The 25,230-nt window shown below is 36.8% G+C and overlaps 2 protein-coding genes across 15 annotated transcripts in view; both read right to left on the bottom strand.

The window, feature by feature from the left end:
• Nucleotides 1-25,230, bottom strand: part of RALYL (RALY RNA binding protein like) — an 820,624-nt gene that overhangs the window by 747,203 nt on the left and 48,191 nt on the right. The gene's annotated exons all lie outside the window — the stretch shown is intronic.
• On the bottom strand, nucleotides 19,757-20,071 carry LOC122748657 (histone H4-like). The gene has a single exon (XM_043994441.1). It carries the CDS (start codon nucleotides 20,069-20,071, stop codon nucleotides 19,757-19,759), a length of 315 nt encoding a protein of 104 aa, XP_043850376.1.

Raw genomic sequence — 25,230 nt, 5'->3', positions numbered from 1 at the left:
ATGTTGTAAAAGCACACACAGAAAAATATACAGCCTTTTTCTCCCCATTGAGCACAAGGTGATAGCTTCTGAGAAAATCAGGTGAAAAAAATTGCATACCTTCCTTCAATTATTTTATTATTATTATTATTTTTTCTTTTGTTGAGGAAATTAGGGTTAGGTGACTTGCCCAGGGTCACACAGCTAGTAAGTGTTAAGTGTCTGAGGCCATTTTTGAACTCAGGTTCTCCTGAATCCAGGGCCAGTGCTCTATCCACCCCGCCACCTAGCTGCCCCTCAATTATTTTTAATAACAATTCATCGATATTATTAATAATCTTGTGTGCCTTTTTATACTCTTCATAATAAATCAGTAGTACCTTATTTCCATAATTTATATAACCTAGTTCATACTATTAAAATGCAACTTTTCATGTCTTATTTTACTATTATTATATATGCACATATAGGTATGTATACACATGTATGTTTATATAGTTATACATTTGCCCTGTATATACATATATGTGCGTGTATATATACATACATATATGCATGCATGTGCATATATAAAAAATTCTGTATTAGATTATAAACTCCATCAAGGATACATAATATGTCACACTCATCTCAGATCGCTCAAAGAATATGGTATAGAAGTATTCTTGTTCGTTATAAAAGTTCGATAGCTTTTTACTGAATGAATGAACACTCAGTGGCAGATATTTCATTTTGCTGAATAAGTAAAAGTTTCCTTCCTTCACATCCAACAATATAGTCAAATAACTACTGCCATAACACTATCTGGAGTACTGCTTTGTACTTTCTCAGTTATCCAAATAAGATAGAAAATAATGGGTAAACATTTCCCTTCTATATTCCCAGTGCTGAAATCAAAAAAAAGATTCCCACCCGCTGAATTGCCTTTCAATTCTTGACTATCCTACACATCATCATGCATTTAAATATAAATCTAGTGACACTTTCACATATACATGAATAACTCATTTTAAGGTTTATGGAGCCCCTTTCCCATCAATTTTATGAGATGGGTAGTGGGAGTTTTATTGTCTTTATTTTAGAGATAAGCATTCTGTAGCTCCAAAGAGTGACAGAGTTCCACAAAACTTGCAGCTAGTAAATGTAGAATTTAAATTAATCTATTCTAGTCCAGGTCTAACTTAGGTCAGTCAAGTGATTCAGGCTCAGGATGCAAATGCCATGAAACATTGATGGACTATAAAGAACCAATAAAAAACAATTTTTTTTAAGATTAAGAAAGACAAATTCAGGTAAACATTACTTTCCCTTCCATCTTCACATTCACCTTAGCAATTGCCATATTTGGTCAGGAATGGGGCCCCAATAGGGCACGGGAATTTTTACTAAGCCAACTCCAAATAGGCTAGGCCTTCTGTGGTTCAGCCTTGAAAAAGTCAAACTTAGATCCCCTGTTTTTCAGAGCTAAGGGCCAGCAAGCAAGCTGTGCCTGAACTTGGCAGGACAACAATCCTTTGTGATCACCCTTTGGATGATCTCACCCTCCGGACTGGTCACACAATTCACCAGGTGTTATCTGATCAAAGACAAACACTGGACAAAGTTGGAACGTTCTACAATGAATCAAACTTGTACATGTTTAATGTTCCCTCATTGTTAGGACTGCAATTGACAAGGTAGCCACTAGTATAAGTTTGAGATCTCTCCTCAATACTTTAGGCCTCCCCACTAGGGGTGGGGCCTGGCACATGTGTCTCTAGCTCCTCCTTGCTTGCAAGCCTTTTTTCTCACTTAGAAAATAAACTTTCTCTATAATTCCTGACTCACCTGCTTCTGACCTATTCTTTGTGGCTCCATCCATACATAGGTTAGAGACCAGTCCTGGAAAAATCTGATCAACAGGCTACAAGGAAGCTAGTCCACTGATAATCATGAGAATGGTCTCTGCATTTCCTCACAGGAAAATCAGCCCTACCTACATAAAACAGGTTTAAGTCCTACCATGTCATCTCTACTACAAGTCATCTATATTGGCAACCCATATGGTAATGATTACACAGTTATAATTATAAAATTATGGCATCAATTTTTCAATTGCTCATTAGCTTACTTCATTTTTATTTCATGACTACAAATAGTACCCATAATCGTAATAAACATCTAATAACATTTTTGTTGTTCAGTTGTTTCAGTCATGTCTAACTCTTTGTGATTGCATTTGGGGTTTTCTTGGCAAAGATACTAGAGTGATTTGCGATTTTCTTTTCCAACTATTTTATAGATGAGGAAACTGAGGCAAACAGGGTTAAGTGACTAGCCCAGAGTTACACAGTTAGTAAGTTTCTGGTGCCAGATTTAAACTCATGAAGATGAGTATTTCTGACTCCAGCCCTGGTGCTCTATTCACTGTGTCACCTAGCTTCCCCAATAAGTAGTCAATTCCTCTAACTTTTCAGTTCTTCAAATTAATTCATTTCCCATGACCTACTCCTCCACCCCTACCACAGCTATACACAGATATGATCATACCCTTGATCTTGCCATCACCAACAAGTATTCCACATGAACTCTGAAATCCTTTTTATCTTATAATTTGTTAACATTATACCTCTTCCATTTGTCTTGCAACTCCAAACTCTGTTCTTTGTCCTCTTCCCACAACCATCAATCCCTTTCATGCTTATTAGTTTCCCACGTCTGCACTGGCTACATCATCTTCCCTCACCTATTTTAATAGCTCAGTAAACTAGTTTAATTCTGTACTACCCTCTTCTCTTGATTCTCTTGCCCCTTTATCTTTTTTTTTTTTTTAGTGAGGCAATTGGGGTTAAGTGACTTGCCCAGGGTCACACAGCTAGTAAGTGTCAAGTGTCTGAGGCCGGATTTGAACTCAGGTCCTCCTGAATCCAGGGCCAGTGCTTCATCCACTGCGCCACCTAGCTGCCCCTTGCCCCTTTATCTTATTGAAAATTTTGTGTTACCAAACTCCAAATTTGGGTTACTCCCACAACTGCCTTTAATCCTACTTGTACTTCTTAATGAAGCTGGAGAAAAATCACAAAACCATATTGACTGGGCCCACTTCAAGGATATGTGGCATAATCTCAACTTGGCTGTTACTGCAGCAAGGTAATCTATTTACACTTCCCTGACTCAGTATTCCACTCAGTAAATTATCTTCCACAGACCTACCATATCTCTCTCTCCCCACAAACTCCCAGCTAAGAAATCTGCATCCTACTTCATTGAAAAATTTGAAGCTACTCCCCAAACATACCTTATTCTCCCTTCCTTACTTCATTCACATGCCTTCATCCATAATCTTTCTTCTCTCATTTCATACAAAGTGGCTCTTTTCTTTTTTATGACAACCCCCCCTGAATGTACAAGTTATCTGATTCCATTCTTTCTTCTGCAACAGATTGCCCCCTTTATCATCTTTATGCTCTCGGCAATCTTTAATCTTTCCGTCGGCTGGCTGTTTCCCTGTTACCCATAAAGATGCTCATGTCTCCCACATGTTCAAAAAAATCCTCATTTGATCTGTCCAGCTTTGGTGGCCATCAACATATATCTCTCCCCAATTTTATGGCTGAATGAGTTAAGAAGGCCTTCTATAACAGTACCTTCCATTTACTCTCCTGTCACTCTTAATTCTTTTCGGTCTTTTTGACCTCATTATTCAACTAAAACTGCTCTCTCCAAAGTTACTATCTATTGATTATGAAATCTACTGACCTGTTCTCAATCCTCATCTTTCTTGACCTCTCTCTAACCTTTGACATACTCTTCTTGATATTCTTTTCTTTCTAGGTTTTCCTGACACTGATCTCTCCTGGTTCTCCTCCTACTTATCTGAGTACTTCTTCTCTGTCTTCTTTGCTCTATCTTTATCTATGTCACAACCACTAACCATAGAGGTCCCTTCAAGATTCTGCCCTGGGCCGCCTTGGTGATCTTGTCAGCTCCCATGACTTCAATTAGAATCTCTTATATAGATAAATTTCAAATCTACTTGAGCAGCTCTAATTTATTTCCCAACCTTCAGTCTCACAACTCCAACTGCCTATTAAACATCTCAAACTGGATGTTTCATAGATATCTCAAACTAAAAATGTCCCAAACTGATCTCATTATGTTTTCCCCAGAAAACCTTCCCTCTTCCAAATTTCCCTATTACACTTGAGGGTCAAACTGATCTTCCTAAAGTGTGAGTCTAAACTGTCTCTCTTCTACCCAGTAATATCATAATGGTTCCCTATTAACTCCGGGGCGAAATATAAAATCCTGTTGGGTTTTTAAAGCCCTTCATAACCTGACTTCTTACTACCTTTCCTGTTTCTTATGCCTTATCTCCACCCCCATCCTCTGGGATACAGTGACATTGGCTTCCTTGCTGTTACTCAAAGATGACACTCAATATCTGGACTCAAAACACATTCAGATGGCCTTAAGCCTACAACTCTTTGAGTTGAGATCTGTGAACTGTGACACTTATTTTCCCTAATAATACTTTTAAAATGAACCAAAAGTAATATGATTAAAAGGAGTGATAATACCAATTTTTCAACAACAAAGTCTGGCTATATATTAAGTTCTTAACCAAAATGGAAATGTCTAGCTAATCTAGAAAATGGCATCATTAATTTCCTCTAAACTGATACTGTATTAACAGGGGCCTAAATAGATTGAACTATAAAAAACATATTAATGGGATTTGAGATAAAAGTTTAAAGCCAAAATGCAAAGAGAGTTATTTAAAATACGAGTAAGCAGAAAAGGAATATATCATAGCTACACGGCCAGGTTGGAAATAATCATACATGTATAACTGAATATGAACAAGCAAAAAAAAAAGACTTGGAATTGGACTTAAGTCTATTCTTAATCATATGTATATGATTTTGTACATGTATGTATATATATGTATATACATATATAAGTATGTGCGTGTATTATATAGTTGAGAGAGAGACATTGAATGCCAGGTTTTTGTTTTGTTTGTTTTAATCTGGCATTTATTCCGCATTATAGTAAAAGAATATGAGTGTGATACGCCAAGAGAATCCAAGTCATGACAAGAAATTTGTCAGACTATGGTCAAGGAGATAAGTCAAAATTGAAAAGACTTCTATTACAATATAAAAGAGGAAAGGGAAAGGAATAATCATTTATATAATGCCTTCTTTGTGCCAGGCACTGTGCTAAGCACTTTACAAAAATATCTTATTTGATCTTCATCACAACCCTGAGAGTAAGTGCTGTAATTATTCTCACTTTACATTTGAAGAAACTGAGGCAAATGGAGGTTAAATGACTTGCCTAGGGTCACAATGCTAGTATGAATAATATGTTTTGAGGAAAAGGTTTTTAAATAATAAGATTATGAATTTTTTAAAAATGTGACAAGTGTGAGAAAACTCTGAGCTAAAGAACAGCTGCAGGTGCCACCACAACAGCAGCGATTAACACTGGCTTTGCTTGGCCAGGATCACAGCCTGCATCTGAGAGGCTATAGAAATATTTTAAATGACTAGGACTAATTTGGGGGGCTAATCTGACTGAAAGAATAATCTGGGGACTTTTAACTAACTGGCTATCTGGCTGCTATTAACTTAGCATGGGGTATTTATAAAGTTCCATTATACTGCTCCACTCCCAAAATTGATAAGCAAAGGATTAAAAAGCCTCTTAACTAAATAATCAAAGCAGAGTTTATTTATGAGATACTATTTAAAGTTAAGAATACAGGGAAATAAAATGTACAACCTGACTGCATCAAGGTGCATCTCTTTCCACTGTGTCTCTTTCCCACCAGCTGTACCTGGAACTTCTAATCTTGTCTGCCCAGTCTCTCTATCTTGTCCTTCCCCCCTCTGAGTCTTGTCCACCGTCCTCCTCCTATTGTTGGTCCTAGTCCTTTAGCCTTCTCCTGCATCCTTGTAGCCCCCTCCCCTTTTAGTCTAACCCCCAGGTCTATATATATCTTTCTTTTCTCCACTCAAATATCGGGGCTTTTTGCACCCACACACCAAGCTAACCTGCCAGTCAGGGCTGTGACTGTGGCTGGGGGGATTCTCAAGCATCCCATGCCTCAGCACAGGCTATGCCAGAGCCTGGCCTGGACGAGCCCAGGAACTCTCAGATAGCTCTGCTCAGGGTGGAGGGAGCTAGTGCTCCCTCCCCCCAGCTGTCTGACCTGGGGTGTTGTATAGCCCATCGTCTTTTTGGCTCAACTGAAGCAGAGGGGGAGGGGCACCAGCTCCTCCCACACAGAAGAGACCCTGAGGGCCTAAGGCTTTCTAATCTCAGCCTAAAGGTAGGGTCCTCAAATCAAAATAAATTTCCACAAGGCCCAAGGGGAAAAGGATGCTCCATGACTGGAGCTGAGCAAACCACACTGTGGTTTGGAGACAAACCTGGGGATTTCTACTATCCTGTCCTCTACTTCCCTTTTAAGAGACAATATTTCGGGCAACTAGGTGGTGCAGTGGATAGAGCACTGGTCCTGGAGTCAGAAGATCTGAGTTCAAATCTCACCTCAGACACTTACTAGCTGTGTGACCCTGGGCAAGTCACTTAACTCCAATTGCCTTAAAGATGAAGGGCCATCTATCTTGCCACTGGACCCAGATGGTTCTACGGGAGAGAGTAATATCGGTGACTTGCACATCCATCCCTCACTTAAATCCAGTTCAGGGCAAGTCATAACATCACCACAATGTCATGGTCCTGAGAACGAAGGTAAACAACAGCCAGCATTTATATCTAGCATTTTAAAGTTCGTAAAATGCTTTGCAAATATTATCTCTTTAAATTTTCAAAATAACCTTGAAAGGTAGGTGCCATTATCATCCCCAATTTACAGTTGAGGAAACAGACAAACAGAGACTGAGTAACTTACCCAAGGTCATATAGCTAGACAGCATCTGAGGCAGGATTTGAATTCAAGGTCTTCCCTAACTTCAGGTCCTGTATTCAATCCACTGAGCCATCTAGCTATCTTCTAGCTCTCTCAAGGGGAGATGAGTTGATTTTCTTTTGCAATCATTTAAGAATTTGTTTTGCTTTCTGTTTTACCCTTTATTTTTAAAGACTGCTTTCTCTAAGACAACATACTTCTATTGATATGATCATATGGTTTTTAAAACTTTTGTTATTGATATAATCAATTATGTTAATAGTTTTCCTTATGCTAAACCATCCCTTAGCTGTGGCTAAGACATTTGTTTGTTACAGGATTTTTAGAAGCTGTCTGCTTTTCAAGCCCAACTTGCCCACAAAGTTTTAATAAGCTTTAGCTGGCAGTCAGTCACTCATGTATATGTAGACACATATTCAGTGACTGCATATTTTATACAGCATGACCCATTTTCATATATGTATATATGTTCACTTAATATACTTGTTATGCAAGCATATCACACCTCTAACCAATAAATTTCAATGACTCCCTCTTTATTATCTCCAGGACCCTCTCTTTGGCATTTAAAGTTCTTCACCCTTTTCTATTTTTCCAGTCTTTTTTTTTTTTTTTTTGAGGCAATTGGGTTTAAATGACTTGCCCAGGCTTACACAACTAGTAAGTATCAAGTGTCTGAGGCTGGATTTGAACTCAGGTCCTCCTGAATCCAGGGTTGGTGCTCTATCCAGTGTGCCACCTAGTTGCCCTCCAGTTTCTTTTACAAATTATTTACTTCTCCCTTTGTAATTTACATTAGAGCATCACCAGCCAACCCATCATTTCTAATACAAGATATTCAATTCCCCATCCACATGCCTTTGCACTGGCTTGCCCCATTTCCTGGAATGCTTTCCCCCCTTTTCGCTGACTCTTAGGACCTCTAGTTTCCCTTTAGACTCATCCCCAGGTCCACCTCTTGCAGGAAGCCTTTCCTCGCTTCCCCAATAGGTAGTTCTGTCCCCTCTGAGGTGACCTTTCAACTTTTCTGCATGTATTTGCCTGTGTGAGAAAATATTAATAATGGGTTTTGGGGGGACACAGAGGACCCCCCACTCAGGAACTCGGGCTGGTTTCTCAGAGTCCGCCCAGAAACAATAGAAATGGAAATCAAACTCTCAGTAGAGGGTCTGTCTTTCATCAGACCTTCAACTCAGAACAGTACAGCTCATTTTGATATGGACCACCCTCAGGTCCCATAAACCAATAGAATTGAATATTGCTAGCCAATGAGCTTTGAGAAGTGTGTAAGAGCCACCTCTCCTCTGGGCCACAGAAGGCTTATGCTCTCTTGCCCTCTCTTCACCCTAGGGTGAAGCCACACCTTCTCCAGACCCCTTGCTGGTATTTTCTCTATCTAGGTAATGGAGGGCTTCTAAACTCTACTTTGGAGCCATGCACTCACTCTCTATGGTTCTGGGGGCTTTTGGCTTGCCTTAAATGCAGTCAACTCTTTACTAACATTTAATAATAAATGCTTGCTGCCAAAACTGGTGCAATAGCCTCTAATTTATAAGTAGCAACATATTACAACCCCCAGCTAAATTTCCCAATAACTTAGAACAGATACAGTCTTCCCCCTAATATTTCATATGAGACACACACACACGCATATATATAATAGATATGCATGTGTTTGTATGTGTACACATCCATATACATCCATATACACACATACACAGGAACTATTTTATACTTTTTCTTTGTATCTCCAGCACGCGGTTTACTGCCTGACATAAAGTAATGGCTTAATAAGTGATTGTTGATTTATATTCTATATAGTATATATGTACATATAGACATATATATACACATATCTATTATGATTAGGGACTATGAATCAAAAATAAACCCAGCAAGCATTTATTAAGCATTTACTATGTACCAGACACTGTGCCAAGAACTGAGGATACAAAAAAAAGTAAAAAAAAAAAATTCTCCAAAGAGTACACATTCTAATTGACAAGATAACAGGGAAATAACTTGTTGTTTGATTGGTTTTCATTGATATCCAATTCTTCATGCCTCTATTTTGGGGTTTTCTTCCCAAAGATACTGGAACACAGGGGCAGCTAGGTGGTGCAGTGGATAAAACCGGCCTCAGACATCTGATACTTACTAGCTTTGTGACCCTGGGCAAGTCACTTAACCCTCATTGCCCTGCAAAAACAACAACAACAACAAAAACAAAAAAACAAAACAAAAAAACAAAGATACTGGATCACTTTGCCATTTCCTTCTCTAGCTCATTTTATAGATGAAGAACTGAGGCAAACAGAATGAAATAACTTCCTCAGGGTTACACAGCTAGTAAATGTCTCAGGCAAGATTTGAACTCAGGAAGATCAGTCTTCCTTATTTCAGGCCCAGCACTCTATCCACTATGCCACATAGCTGCCAAAAGTCTCTTACAACAGTGTTGTCCTTAGGTCATTTAGTTGTGTCTGACTCTTGATGACCCCATGGACTATCCATAGTTTTCTTGACAAAGATTCTATAGTGGTTTGCCATTTCCTTCTCCAGCGTGTCCCCATTTTATAGATGAGGGACTAAGGGAAATAGGGGTTAAGTGACTTGTTCGGGGACACACAGCTAAGTACCTAAGGCCAAATTTGAACTCAGATCTTCCTGACTCGAGGATCAATACTCTATCCACTGAGCCAACTCACTACCTTTAGAAATAACCAGGCATATTTCTATATGTATATGCACACACAAATATATACATACATACATATATATACACACACACATATACATACATACACATACACATACAGATTTGATGAAACATAGTATCACAGAAGAAGGCCCTAGCAGGTGTAGGTTTGGAAAAGACCTCCTGCAGAATGTGGGATTTTAGGAAATCCTTGAAGCAAGAAGAGGTAAGGAAGGAAAACATCCAAGACATTGAGAGCATCCACTGAAAAAGTAGGGAGCCCTGGCATGGAGTATTATTTGATTGAAACAGCAAATGGGCCAGTGTAAGAAGATAAGAAATGCATGAAAGGGTCATATTATGAAAAGCTTTAAATGCCAAGGAGTTGCCCTTATATTTGATCCTAAATGTAATAAGGAGGCACTGGAGTTTATTGAGTGGAGGGATGGTACAATCAGACTTGTGGTTTAAAAAAAAAATCACTTTGGCAGCTGAGTGAAAAATTGATTGGAAAGGAGAGAGACTTAAAGTAGAAAGACTAATTAGGAGGCTATTGCAATAGTTCAGGAGAGAAAATAAAATGGAATATTGAAGCATTTTTTAATGGACAGAGAGAACAAAAGGAAGAACCAGAGACAAGCAAGGCAGCTTTGAAAGTTACTTGTTGAATTTGTTACATATTTAAAAAGAAAGCAAGCTGTACATGACAGTCATTCGAAGTTTCATGTATAATCCTCTTGTTCTATTCTACTATGTATATGGAAATGCTCCTTTTAATTCATGTTTGTTAAATATAAAATCTTTTTTTTTTAATAGTCCAGGTGAGTGATGATGAAGGCCTGGACTTCAGGAAGGTCTGTGGCTGTGTGAGCGAAGAGAAAGATGTGAGAGAGGTTTAGGAAATATAAACAGCAAAATTTGGGAATAGGAGATAAATCATTTGCAAAACCCAAATAGGGAATGACTAAATAAATGCACAACACACACACACACACACACACACACACACACAATAAAAGTAGTGTTCCAAGCACTGATGATGCCCAGGTAGTGCTGCTTGGTACGTGCCTTGCTCTCCCCTTCAAGCTGCATGTTCTTACTGATCGCCTAAACACTCCAGTGTCACAGAACAACTGTATATCAATTAAGCCTTGAGCAGGCAAGAGTGAAACAATGACTTTCCATTCCCACATAAGCAGGTACTACAAGAACCAGCAGATGGCTCCCATTCATCTGCTATTTATCACTTCTGCCAATCAGGCCATCTCAGCTTGCTGATTATTTTCTGGTGGTTCAGGCAAAGACAGTTTGTCATGACCAAATCAACTAAAAAAAAAATTCCCTGAAGCTAGTGGTGATCTGTTTCCTTTTCTATTGAGATTAGAGTTGTGTGAGACCTAATGGCAAGCTGCTGTCAGAAAGGAGGAGAGGTGTCTTGCTCCTCTGTCCTAAAGGAAAAGCAGAGCCCTGTTGTGGGCCTAGCTGGTGTACTTGTGCTGTTGAGTTTTGTGGATTAGGGGCAAGATTGGCGTTTGTAGAGCCATCAACAAGTAGATATATTTTTCTCTTCCTCGCTTTCAACATCCAGCCCATTTGCCAAGTTTTGCTAATTCTATCTCCCCAAAATATCTTGAAATTCTCCCTTTTCATCCACTCACATAGTCACCCTGTTAGTTCAGGTCCTCATCACCTCTCATGGGGATACAATAGCCTCTTTATTAGTTTCTCTAATTCTAGTCTCTTTGATTTTCTTCTGCAACAATCTTCCTAAAGCCTAATCCTGACAATTTTAAGACCCTTCTCAGAAATCTTCATAGGCTCTCTATTAGCTATACTTGAAAATGTAAACTTAGCTTAGCATTTAAATCCCTTCTCAGTCTTTCTCCAATCTAACTTTCCAGATTCATTTCATATTACTCTCCTCAAACTTTAGGTTCAAACTTTAGGTTTGATTTTAGACAAAATGCCTTATTTATTCTGCATCAAATTCTGCATTTCATAGCATCTCCATTATTTTACAATCTGTCTCTCATGCCCCAAATTCATTCCTTCCTCACCTCAATCTCTTTGAAAACGTAACTTTATTCAAATCTGAGCTCAAGTTTCAACTCCTACAGGAAGGAGTTTTTAGTTTTCTTTTCCTACTTAAATTATCTTAGCTTCACTTAGTTATTTACTTGTAGTATTCCCTAAGTAAGTGAATGCAAGCTCTGTGAGGTTAGAGGCTGGATTTTATAATTATTATTATTTCTTTATATAAACAATGTCTAACACACATGGCAATTGCTTAATTAATATTTGCTTAAATTAATTTGGTTGAATGTGATGGAACTTTGGCATATGTCTCAATCCTACTCACTTAAAAAGAAAAAAAAGGTAAAAATCAACCACTTGTGACAATATTTTTTTCATTGCAGAACAATGAATAAAAATGAAAATCAATTTTAAATATTTAACATGTACTCAAAACTAAGATACATATTAACTAGTAATTTACATATTAAATTAGCAGACCAACTGTTTCTAAAAATTATCTTTTAAAATGAGTTTTTAAATAGTCACTAGTTAACAATCTATTTTTTTTATTTTATCTGTACTTAAGAATAGCCCTTCTGCCACACTTGTTATATACAGGTGATAATCATTTTTAAATGAGCTTTTTCCAAATAAGAGAACATGGCTGTCATTTAACACTTTTCTAAGTTACAGATCATACTGATTGCCTAATAATACTCATGAAGGAAGTAGTATCAATTAAATAAATAAAGCTTTAAATTAAGAACAAAGGTTTCAGCATATTATAGATTTCTAACTTTCTAGAACATGATTATTAAGCAGATACTTTCAAAAGAAAGGAAAAAAGGATTATCACTGGGCTACATTGGTTCCCATTCCAAAATCATTTTTTCTATAGCTAGATTTACAAGACAATTAAAGGAAGAAAATAATCAAGGCATACTTTACTTTTATTTCTTTGATTTTTGACAAAATCTCTCATGAAAAATAGGGTAGTAGTAAATAATGCTTATGTAAAAGAACATTAGAGTAAGAATTGGAAGACTTGCATTTCAATCTAGCCCCTGCTGCATAGTCACAGTGTAAAAAATGACAAATAATTTTATTTTACTTCTGATAGCCTCAGTTTCCTCACTTTAAAAATAATAATTCTTTATCCAGTCTGGCATATGTCAAAAGGGTTCTTGTGAGACCTAAGTGAGATAATGAATACAAAAGTGCTTTCTTCGGGAAAGCTAGGTGGCACAGTGGATAGACTGCCGGCCCTGGAGTCAGGAGGACCTGAGTTCAAATCTGGCCTCAGACACTTAACACTTACTAGCTGTGTGACCCTGGGCAAGTCACTTAACCCCAATTGCCTCACAAAAAAGTCCTTTCTAAAATTATTTAACCAATAGTAGATGCTTAATAAATGCTAGTTAACTACATTTCTATATTTGTAGACCAGATGAAAAAATGTAAGGTAGGTTAAATTAGATTGAGGGATTTATAGCTACTGGAAAAACCTCACCCAAAGAACAAAAAATCATTCTAAATTTGAAAGGAATTTTCCAACAATATAGCACAAGGCTCTGTTATTGGTCCTTTCTAATTTTTTTTAACAATTTGGATCAAGATATAGAAGTTCTGCTTATCACATTTTTCAATATCCCTAAGCTAAGATGGATAGCTCAATAGGTAGCAAAATGTTATTCAAAAACTTAACATGCTAGAAAGTGTTTATTCATTCAACAAATATTTATTGATTTGCCAAAATGCCCAAGGGACTTTGTCATCTTGACCCTAAATTAACAAGATCAAAGTTAGTAGGAATAAACTCAGAAGATCCTGCATTCAATTGGTGATGGTTTTTTAATGAATTAAGACGTGACCAAGCAATTAATATATAGAAAAGTGGGGATTTTAATTAACTAAAGACTCAATATAAACCAACGCCATAACATGGTTATAAAATAAGCTAAGGCAATATGAAGGTCTATTTTTTAAAAAATACATAAAAATACAGGTCAAAGGAAAGAATAGCTCTATCTGACTCTGAGGTGATTAATTAATTCTTATTTAGTTTTCTGTTTATAGCTCTGTGCTACTTTTTTAAAAAGACACTGCTGAACTGGACAGAGTATGTCCTGATGAAGGCAACTAATCAACCTAGCTAAATAATAGCAAGAATGATGATGATGACAACAAACAACTTCTGTACTTATAACACATTAAGGTTTAGAAAAGACTTCATAAAAGTTATTTCACTTGATGGACACATGGACCCAAGATAGGAACTGAAGGCATTATTGCCCCCTTTTTAAATATGGGAAATTAATGCTAGGAGAGGTTAAGTAATTGATTTGATCATGATAGTACAGCTGGTAAGTATTATAATTAGGATTCAAGCTCAAGTATTTCCTAACTTTGGGGTCCACTGTTTTTTGCCTTTCTGGAAGGAAATATCTGAAAATCATTTCATCTAAGGAATAGTTAAGTAAACTAGCATATTTCAGCCAGGAAGGATAATTACTCAATTTGTACATGGTACCTGTGTACAAATATCTAAAGGCCTATAATGTGAAAAAATAGAGTAGACTTATTTTGTATTTCAGAAGAATTCAATATGCATCAGCAATATATGTAAATGGAATGGCCAGTCAAAAAGTTGTAAAATCTCCCTTATGCAAACTTTCAATCAGAAGCTGAAGAAGTACATATCAAGTAAAGATGATTCTTGCTTTAGATAGCTTAAGAGTGTGGCTCCAATGATTATCTCACACACTTAAAAGTTATTACTTTGGTTAAATGAGAACACTTTTGGACAGATGGACATACATATATATATATATATCTCAGAGGATTCTAAGCCAAAACGAAATACCTGCCAGTCATACCAAGTCTAATTGACCCAAGCAGTGTCTCGGAAACAGATATTTCAAACAAAGAAGACCTTTCACACAGACCTCAATACCTATTAACACTGCTGGCCAGTGTGGGCCCCCTATAAACTCGGGTATAGGAAAGCTAGACTATAGTTCTGATGAGGATTTTGAACAGCCAATCAATTAACACTGGAATAAAGGCAGAGAGTTCATCATGGTCGTACAAGGGCAAGGTCTATCCAACCTATGTGACCAGACTAAATTATAACATTCAAAGCAAAATTAGGGAATGTTACACATGTAGCTCTCTGATAATGCTAATGCTTATCAATGCAATGCATATTTGAATATAAATATGTGTCCATTAATATACATATTAATTAGTGTATGCTCCGGTTTTATTATTTTTTTTCTGAGTAGAATAAATAGGTAGAAAGAGAGTCAAACAAATGGTAGGTTCTTTCCAAAACTTTACCTTAAGATGTCTGTCTATTCACAGATGTTAAAACATAACATGCTATTTCATAAGCCAAGTATTTCTAGTAAACTGAATTTTGCTTCTATCACATAGAAACCAGGAGTTAACAAAAGAAAGATATAAATGTAAAGTTAGCAGAGTCCAATCTCTGGCTCAACAGGAATTTTCTTAATTGGAGTTTTGGAATGATTGTAACTAAACTCATAACTTTGTCTAAATAAACTCCCTGAAGCAAAAGAGGAGAGAACCACATGGACTCCAGGGGCTGTTTTAGTTGCCGACAGCCTAATTACTCTATTAGTATATTATAACAGGAAGGGTCCTTTCCAACTAGGAGTGTGCATGATTTGAATAGAGATGAACTTGAGCTAGTACAGATTTCAGCATATCCCATATACATCTCAAACTAAATGTGTCCAAAACAAGACTTAGTTTCCCCTCAACCCCACGGCCCCATCCAAAACTTTGTTATCATCGTTGAGGGCACCTCCACGCTCTCAGTCACCCAGGGCCCACGATATAGGTGTCATCCTTGACTTCTCACTCTTACTTACCCCACATATCAAATCTGTTGCCTAATCTTATTTCCACCTTTACCATGCTTCTCCCATAAACCCTTTTTTCCATTCACACGGCTTCCACGGCCCTCATCTCCTCGCAGGTGCACTATCACGACAACCCTCTCCAGCCTACCTGCCTCAAGTCTTTCATCATATTCAATGCTCAATACTCACTCAGATGCCAAGGTGACTTCTCTACACATCAAAGAACAAATATAATGTACTTTGCCATTTAAAGTTTTTCATAACCCTTCCTAACTAACATAATCCCTTCCTAACTGCCCCATATTCCTGTACTTTTTGTACTTTAGGATTCTGCATACTTGCTTAGCAACTCTTCCTTGAACATAACATTCTATCTCCTATCTCTCTGCCTTTGCACTGCTTGTTCCCCATGCCTAGGATGTTCAGTCCCCTCCCCTCAAGCTCTTAATTTCCCTGGCTAGCCTCAATACTTATCTCATATGCCATCTTCTGTAGGCCTTTCCTGCCCCCCTCAACTGTTAGTGCTACCCCCTTTGAGATTACCTTCCATCTACTCTGTATGTTTTTTGTTGTTCAGTCATGTACAACACTTTGTGATTCCACTTAGGGTTTTCTTGGCACAGGTCCTGGAGTGGTTTGCCATTTCCTTCTCTAGCTCATTTTACAGATGAAGAACTGAGGCAAACAGGGTTAAGTAACTTGCCCAGGGTCCCACGTCTAGTGTCTGAGGCCAGATTTGAACTCAAGAAGATCAATCTTCCTGATTTCAGGCCTAGCATTCTATTCACTGTGCCACCCAGCTGCTCATTTATATCCAGTTGTGTATACACACACGTATATGTAAGTGCATATGTATATAAATGTGTGTATATATGTATGTATGTATGTATGTATATATACACACACATACTATGTATGTGTATATATGTATATATATGTGGAAGTATTAAAACAATAATTTTCTTTCTTTCCTTTTTTTGGACCTAACTTGTGATTTCATTCGGTGTAGGAAACTTCTCCCACCTATGCAGAGCATTATCATCTTAAAGGGGTTTTCTAATACACCTAGAAGTTAAACAGCATGTTCAGACTCACACAGCCCCCATATGTTGAAAGCAGGACTTAAAAGACTGAGGGGTGTCTATTTGCTGTAATACACTGCTTCCCACATTCCTATTAAAAACAGTTCAATGAAGCATCTAAAAGGAGTGTTAAGTATTGTACTAAGGAGTATCTGATACAAATAAGCATACTTCAAACAAACAAAATGCTAGAAGCACTTTACTCTCAGGAGGGAAACTGTCTTCCTCCAGATACAAGAGGTAGGTTTGTTTTATGACCTAACACAGGTGCTATAGAAGGTACTAGAGAACAGCAGAAGACTAGTTTGGCTGGACTACTGAAAGATTCCTAACAACCCCTTGTCAGATCTCTTTCTATAGAAACTCCTAACTACTACCAGGTATATTATCCCACTCCCTACCTCCACACACACACACACACACACACACACACACACACACGCACACACCCCACTCCCAGCCCCAAGGTCACAAAATAAGAACTAGTGAGGTAATGGATAATGATTACTACAAACTTCAATTAATAAAGACAACAAGGAATAATTTGTACATTTGCTTCTGAAACGGGAACTTCTTATTCTGGCACTAGAGGAGTTAAGTAGCACTCTAGTCAGGCTTCATTCATCTCTTCTAAATGGAATGTTTCCTCTAGGTGTTCCTATAGCTTACTCACTCTTTGAAATTACTTCTAGAACACCCAGGGCTGGCAGTAGTACAAGGCAGCTAAGGAATCCAGGAAAGGTAGGATTTGTTTTGTGGGTTTTTTTTTTTTATTTTCTGTTTGGATTAGTTTTATCTTTTCCTTAAATGAGAGCTTAAGATCATAGCATTTATTTCCCCTCATTTCAGACTGCCAGAATAAGAAGAAATAAACTTTTAAAAAAATTAGAATTTACCTTTACTTTTTTTTTTAATTTAAAGATATGAAAAGAAAGAACAGCTATACCTCACCAATTGAAACAATGAAGATGTTGTCCTGGGTAGAAAATATGATTCTACATTCTAGCACAGAGTCAAATGGATCTCTTCATTTAACAGAGTACATACTATTAGCAAAGCTAAGTAAATAATAAATGAATCCTGCCCTCAAGGAGCTTATAGTCTAAAGAGATAAAATTAGGTAATATAAGAAAAAGAAACCAGATATTTTGAGTACCAAAATAAAGAGTTAAATAGAGAGACATCATTCTAAGGTGGAATGGGCAAGGAAGGTTTATAAAATAAGATTAAAGAGGGCAGTTAAGTGGTGCAGGGGATTAAGCACTAGCCCTGGATTCAGGAGGACCTGAGTTCAAATCTGGCTTCAGACACTTGACACTTGACACTTACTAGCTGTGTGACCCTGGGCAAGTCACTTAACACTCATTGTCCCACCCCAAAAACATTATTAAATAAATAAATAAATAGAAAATAAGATTTAAAATTATGCCTTGAAGAAAGAATGGCAGGATTACTCTATGAAAAGTAGATACTTGCTAACTTGGGTGGGGCTTCTAGCGACCTGCCTAGCAGAATAAGACCTGCAACAAACCATTCTTGGGTTGGCTCCACAACACAGAATCAAAATAAATAAATAAAAACCATGCGGCAAAGCAGAAAATTGCCTCTGTGAGCAAATTGACTTGATACTGATACGTGTTTTTGGTCTTTGTTAACCTATCACCTCTGATTCCAGCAATGAAATTCTGATGATCCTTGGCCTATTCTGTTCTTATAGAAACTTCCTTGCAGAAGTTCTTGGCTCTCTTTCCCATAGCCAGGATACTGCATCTCCCCCTCAGTGTACTAGAATACTCTTAGGATTTGGAGTCTCATATCCACAGCCACAATTGAGCTCCAAAATCATGTCCCCTCCATTGTTAAGGGCCTATAACTTGTACTGCAATTCCATGTTACTATTGAACATTGGTTAGCTTTTACAAAAGGATATATTTGGCTCAAAGGCACAGAAAAAAACAAAAATGCAAACATTTCTCCTAATACCTTTAGAGCATCCTCTCCCCTGTAGTCTCTGGGAGAGGAGGATCAAATTTTAGTTTACTTCCTACATAACATTAATCCCACTAAATTCACACACCCAGTGCTTGAAGCTTCTGGTAAATTTTGTTTCAACCACATCTGGGCCGAAGGCTACTCTTATTCTTCTCCAGACTGATCTTGCAGAGACTATGAAGCTGGTGGAAGTAACCTAAGCTTAAGTTCCAGACTCCTGTGGCTCCTGCTCCCAACCTTTCAAAATTCCCATGGTCAACATGGTCTCTATTCAGACATGAGCACTCTGCACATGGCCCAGGCCCAGATTACACTTCTGAGCCCTAACCTCCAAACCTGACATGACTTTCTGAGTCCAGGTTAGCTTTACACTTTGCTTTTCTGTTGTTTTAGAAGCCCAATCTCTTCCCAGTGGGCCTGCCTGTCTTTATGATGCCTGACTAGTTACAGAATCAAAGAATCACAGAATTAGAAGAGACCATGGGATCATATATTCTGAGCTGGAGGAGACTTTACAGAAATGGATCCCTGCAGGCCACATATTGACTTAGAAAACGACAAATTACATTATATTGTATTTTTCTTTATTTTGTTAAACATTCCTCAATTATGTGCAGTGTGATTCAGGCCACTCAAGAATTTTACTGTACAAGGGCCCCTTACCAGAGATCAGTGGCTTAGCCATATTAGTGGTAAGTGGTAGAGAGCCAGGATTCAAACCTTATTTTCCGACTTAAAATCCAGTGCACTGAGAGCAGCTAGGTGGCGCAATGGATAAAACACTGGCCTGGGATTCAGGAGGACCTGAGTTCAAATCTAGCCTCAGATGCTTAACACTTACTAGCTATGTGACCCTGAGAAAGTCACTTAACCCTCATTGCCTTGCCAAAAAATAAAAATAAAATCCAGTGCACCACCTTTGTCCTCTTAGAGAACATCTAGCTCAATGCATATTTGAATAAGAATATATTCAATAAAACTATCAAGTGGTGATCCAGTCATTGCTTAAAAATCTTTGAGTGAGAAGACACCTACTTGAGGGCACTCAAATCTACTTTCACATGACTTTCTTTAATTGATAGGAAGTTTTGACCTGACATATAAGAGCACTAATATCTTTTTTTTGTAATAAAATATTTTTTGTAGGTGCGGGTGGTACTGTATTCGGGAGAGAGCAGGCTTAACCACCAAAGCCGTAGAGCGTGCGGCCCTGGCGTTTCAGCGCATACACGACATCTATAGCAGTGACGGTCTTCCTCTTGGCATGCTCTGTGTAGGTGACGGCATCGCGTATCACATTCTCCAAGAAGACTTTAAGGACTCCGCGAGTCTCTTCGTAAATAAGCCCTGAAATACGCTTAACGCCGCCACGCCGAGCCAGACGGCGGATGGCGGGCTTTGTAATGCCTTGGATGTTATCCCGCAGCACTTTTCTGTGGCGCTTAGCACCACCTTTTCCAAAAGTAGTTCCTACTTTGCTGGCTTTCTGCAACATGGGCAGTCCTCCACGGGAAGTGCACCTCCCACTGTTAACTGTCTTCTCTATTCAAGCACCTCATTCCTTTACCCATTGCAGTTCCAATTAATCTTCAGGTATTAGAAAATGCTTCTTACTAACTACAACACTTCTTTTGAAGTTAACTGTGACAGGGTAATTTGGCCAAACCACTGGACGGCCCCAGGCAGTCAGTAAAACTTCCAAGTATAGTTAGAACCACATTAGAATGCAATCAAGAAATGATTAACAAATAAAATAAAAATAGAAAACAACATAAATAATGTTAACTTGTCTTTTAAAGTCATTCTTTGCCCAGCAAGGATCCCTCTCTATTAGAGTTTGCCACCACTGTTGTAGATCATAGGGTGCCACTGAAGGGGTTTCAGTAAGGGATTTACAAAACCAATGCAGTACTTTAGATCAGTTGAATAGGTTCAAAAAGGGGAGACTGGATGCTGGGAGACAAATCAGAAGATATCTATTATAACAATACAAGCTATTATAATAATAGAAGGATAATTCAGGGATACTTAATATGATAAGGAAAAAAACAGTGTACAAAAGACATGATGAAAGACTAGGTAGCTTTTGGTAATCCATTTTAATATAAGAAAAAGGAGTCAACACAGAATCTTAGGTTTCATAAATGTAAAGCTGGGAGAATGGTGATCCTACCAGGAGAAATAGGGAAATCAGTATTGTAAGTATGTTTTGAGATAAAGGTAATAACTTTGTATTGAATATACTGAATCCTAAGTGTTTCTTTCTCTCCTGATATCCAGTCATATATATCTTTTGACCCAGTGGACATTTCTTCTTGGATGGCCAGCCATCAGTTTAACCCAAGAAGTATCTTTTAAATGTTGTCTACATGCACTGCCAAATGCTAGGTTTACAAGGACAAAAACCACAGTTTAGTGTAAAAAAAAAAAAAACAAGCATGTACTTTAAGCACAAAAATTGTTATACCTTGAATAAAACTCTCTGCTTTGATTTCTTCAGTATTAGAGAATTATACCAGATTAATTTAATGAACACTTTCAGCTCCAAAATTCTAGAATTCTATGAAAAATATCTTTCAGTATTATACATTAATCAATAAAATGGTGAAAAATTCTTCATTGAGAATTTAAATTTAGAATGTTAAAAAAACACTTTGGAAAGCTTTGGAAAAATTGCTAAGGAAAATAACTAGAACATAATTCATGTTATATGCCATTTGCATTGTATAATTTATGTTCCAATATCAGCTTCTATATTATGCAATTTGCTATTTAACAATTTATTCAAAAGACAAGGCATGAAATTTTCTAATATATTTAGATTATGTAAATGAAAAAAATTGATACATGTGATTTATTAAGCACTATTTTCATTCAAATAATAAGAAAGAATTTGTATCATTTCCACAAACAATCCTGCAATATCTAATAAAGCAAAGTGGTTTATTAAGGCTAGAAATTGCCTATATGTAAATTATCTTATGAATTTTCCAAGTAGTTAATTAACTTAATTAAATTAATAAAGCTTAATTTGCATATTATTACATTTGCTACCATTTGTACTTTTGTGAATTGTTATATATTATTTAAAAAGATATTTATTAAAACAGTTGTTTTATTTTCAGGTGGTCTCCTGGAACTGGTGAAGTTTGAATAATGTTTATGTGATATTCTGTTTATTTGAATAAAAATTATTAAAGAATTTTCAATGAAGGATTAATTTCATTTAATTCTAGCTTCGGGACTCAGTTTCCAGTGCGTAGCCAGTTCCCATCATGACTCTTTCCTGACTATTTCTATTTGTCTATATTGTTGTTACTTCAAAGTCATTGTTGTTGGCAACAATAACAAACTTTAATAGAGGCGCTACTAACCTTGAATCACTTGAGATGGAAAGTTATGGGTTATTTTTAACATTGTGAAAGAGGTCTGTAAAACTTGATAGGCACAAGAGAAAGTCAAGGTTGACTTTAAGGTTTTAAATTAAGGGTTAAAGATGACTAATGAAAGAAAACCAGACAGGTTATATGAATAGAGAAGTTGCAAAGAGATATAATGGACTTCAGAGGCCATTTTTGTCCAACCTCCATCTGAATAAAAAACAGTCTTACAACATACCTGGCAAATGATTATCTAACCTCTGCATGAAGACCTTCAGTTATGGGAAAACCACAATCTCCTGATTTAGCCAAATCCATTTTTTTTTAATTATCTATCTATTGGTTAAGAAATGTTTCCTTATAATAAGCCTAAATCTATCTCCCTAAACTAAACTACCCATTGTGTCTCATTTTGCCTTCTGTGGCTTAAGTAGCAAGGGAGAAATTTTTGCCAAAGAAGTAACAGATAGGGTAATTTGTCTTTGTATCTCTTGGTGCCTAGCATGTGAATTTCATGAAATCACAGGGGAAGCCTCCATATCTACCTCATATAGTTGTGAAGATGCCAGTTTGTAAACTGTAAAATGCTATGTAAATCTCAAGTTACTAAATCATGAAGAGGAGTTATTAGTTTCAGGAGGAAGAGACTGCTTTTCATTTTATACATTTCAAGTCAGAGTAGATGCAAGAGCAAACTGGAAGAAATGCCCAGTAAATGGTTGGAACCACAGAACTGGCTTGAGCACATTCTAGGTTTTGAATAAATACATGACAATTGATTCCCAACCACAGCTATAAACCTTCTTTAAGGCAAGAGTCAGTGAATTCTTTTGTAACATATGATAAATAAGTCATCATATTGACTTTATAAATGTTAGCTATTTTTATTCCCATTATCCTCCTGATCCATGTTGTCATCGAGTTTGGAATGTCACCTTTCAGAGATCTTCAGTCTCTCAAAAGGCATTTCATATTCCAAATGAGTTTTCAAAACTTGAAATTATTCTCAAATAGACTGTAAGGAACATAAATTTTTCCTTCAAAATTAAACTCTGAATGTTCAAATTGAATTCTTTATTCTTCATAGCAAAGTTTAGAAGTTAGGTCGAAATAAATTAAACTATTTTTCCAGTTTACTTCTTTTTATTTTATATTGTTGTTCTTCATGCCCACAACTTTATTCGAGTCAAACTGGTCTGCCAACTATTCTCCATATAAAACGTTCAATGTTCTACCTCCATAGCTCTCAGAGCTAGTCTGAATCTAGAATCACTCCTTCCTTAATTTTACTCCTAGAATCCAAAGTTTCTTCCAAGGCACAACTAGGGTGACACATTCTATATGTAATCATTCCTGTTTGCTCAGGCTATTAGCATCCTGTCTTGAAATTATTGTATTGCTTCTTTGTATCACCATAATAGAATGTGTGAGAAAATAAATATTAATAATGGAGTTCTAGAAATCCAGAAGCTGCTCTCTCCCCTTCCCTAGGTCCTGCAGCTTAACAAAAGGAATATAGATTGACTTTTCTGACTACCTAGGGAAAGGAAACTCTCCTTGACTACCCCCCAAGTAATGTCAATCAATGGAGTTGAATGATGCTAACCAATTAGTTTAGATCAATGTGTGGTGACCCAGCCTCTATCTAAGAGAAGATAAAAGCCCTGGAGACACGAGGGTCACTCTCTTGCCTCTCTTTCTGTTCTCGCCTTTCCTACTCTCCTACATGCTTCTCTTACCCCAGAGATGGCTCTCCCCATCCCATCTTCGTGGGATTCCATGCTGGGTGTATTGCCTGTGGGGAAGTTTTTCAGAAATGCGGTCAAATTAATAATAAATGCTTGCTGCCAAAACTGGTGCAATAGCCTCTGATTTATAAGTAGCAATATCTTAGAAACCCCAGCCTGGCTCCCCAATAATCTGGGCAGAAAAGGGCTAGTTCCCCCAATATTTCAAATAACAGAAACGTAAGTTCTTTGAGGGCGGTGACTATTTTCTTTGTATCTTTGTATTGACAGTCCCTTGAAAGGTAATTAATAAATCAACTGAACAGGAAGCTACTAAATAGATGCAAATCAGATTTTTTTGTTCTGTTTTAACAAAATTTCCAGCAAAAAACTGTTGCCTCTAGTAACAGAAATAACTGATACTTACCTAGTGTTTTGTGTGCTTTAATTTATTTGAGTCTCATTGGAGAGGTGAGGAAACTGAGTGTCAAAGAGACTAAGGGACTCATTCATGATTACTAGGGGGTGTAATTGTCAAGGGTGAAGTTTAACATAGTTATTTCAGACTGCAGGTCCAACATACTGTCTACTTTTCCACACTGCTAATATGAAAATGAAATGTCCATCCCCAAACTCATTTTTCATAAACTTCAAGCACCTATATTTTCACCATCTCCAGGATGATGACCACTGTGAGTAGAATTTAAATTTTCTTAATGGAATTTTGACTGATGACTTCCTCAGATTTTAAAAATTAGCCAGTTTCATGATGTCATCACAATCTTTAACCTGATGATATTTCCTTTACACCTATAATTCAATTTGTAAAAAATGAGTATAATGTGCTAACTAAAAGTTTTTTAAAATACAGAATGAATATAGGTTGCATTGTTAAGGCCCTTCTCCACTCAAGACAGAACTGGAAATTTATCAATATAAACAACTAATCTGGGGGAAGTTGACACCCATAGTACTTTCAGGAGATTCTTGAAGCATAAACACTAATTATATTTCTCTGAGGCATTTATTTTTAAATTTTATTTTATTTTTAATTTATGCTATAAAACAAGCATTTCCATAACACTGTAAAATAATAATGATGTTTTCAAATAAAACTACAAATCTATTATGTACAACTTAAAATTCTTTTTAAATATGTAATAAAGTTATAAAGTAAATTTATTTTTTCTTCTCTCACTACACCATTGAGATGGTTATCATTAGGCAGAAATATGCATTTATGCATACATGAATGTGTATATGTACATGTATATATGTATAAATGTGCATGGGTATATATTGATATGTACATGTATGCATATACACATACATAAACATGTTTGTTATGTGTATGCATATATATGTATATGTAGGTAGGTAGTTAAAATTATTCTAGACATCTATTTATCAGTTATTTCTCTGGATTGAGATAATCTTTCTTCATATGCCCTTTATAGGTAATTCAGATATTTATAATAGTAAAAATTACTTATTCACTCAAAGTCATTCTAAAAATAATATTGCTCTGACTTATTTACAGTCTTTCC

This window comes from Dromiciops gliroides, chromosome 1 (assembly GCF_019393635.1).
Source record: "Dromiciops gliroides isolate mDroGli1 chromosome 1, mDroGli1.pri, whole genome shotgun sequence".
NCBI classification, from domain to species: domain Eukaryota; kingdom Metazoa; phylum Chordata; class Mammalia; order Microbiotheria; family Microbiotheriidae; genus Dromiciops; species Dromiciops gliroides.
This window is presented reverse-complemented; position numbering and strand designations above follow the sequence as displayed.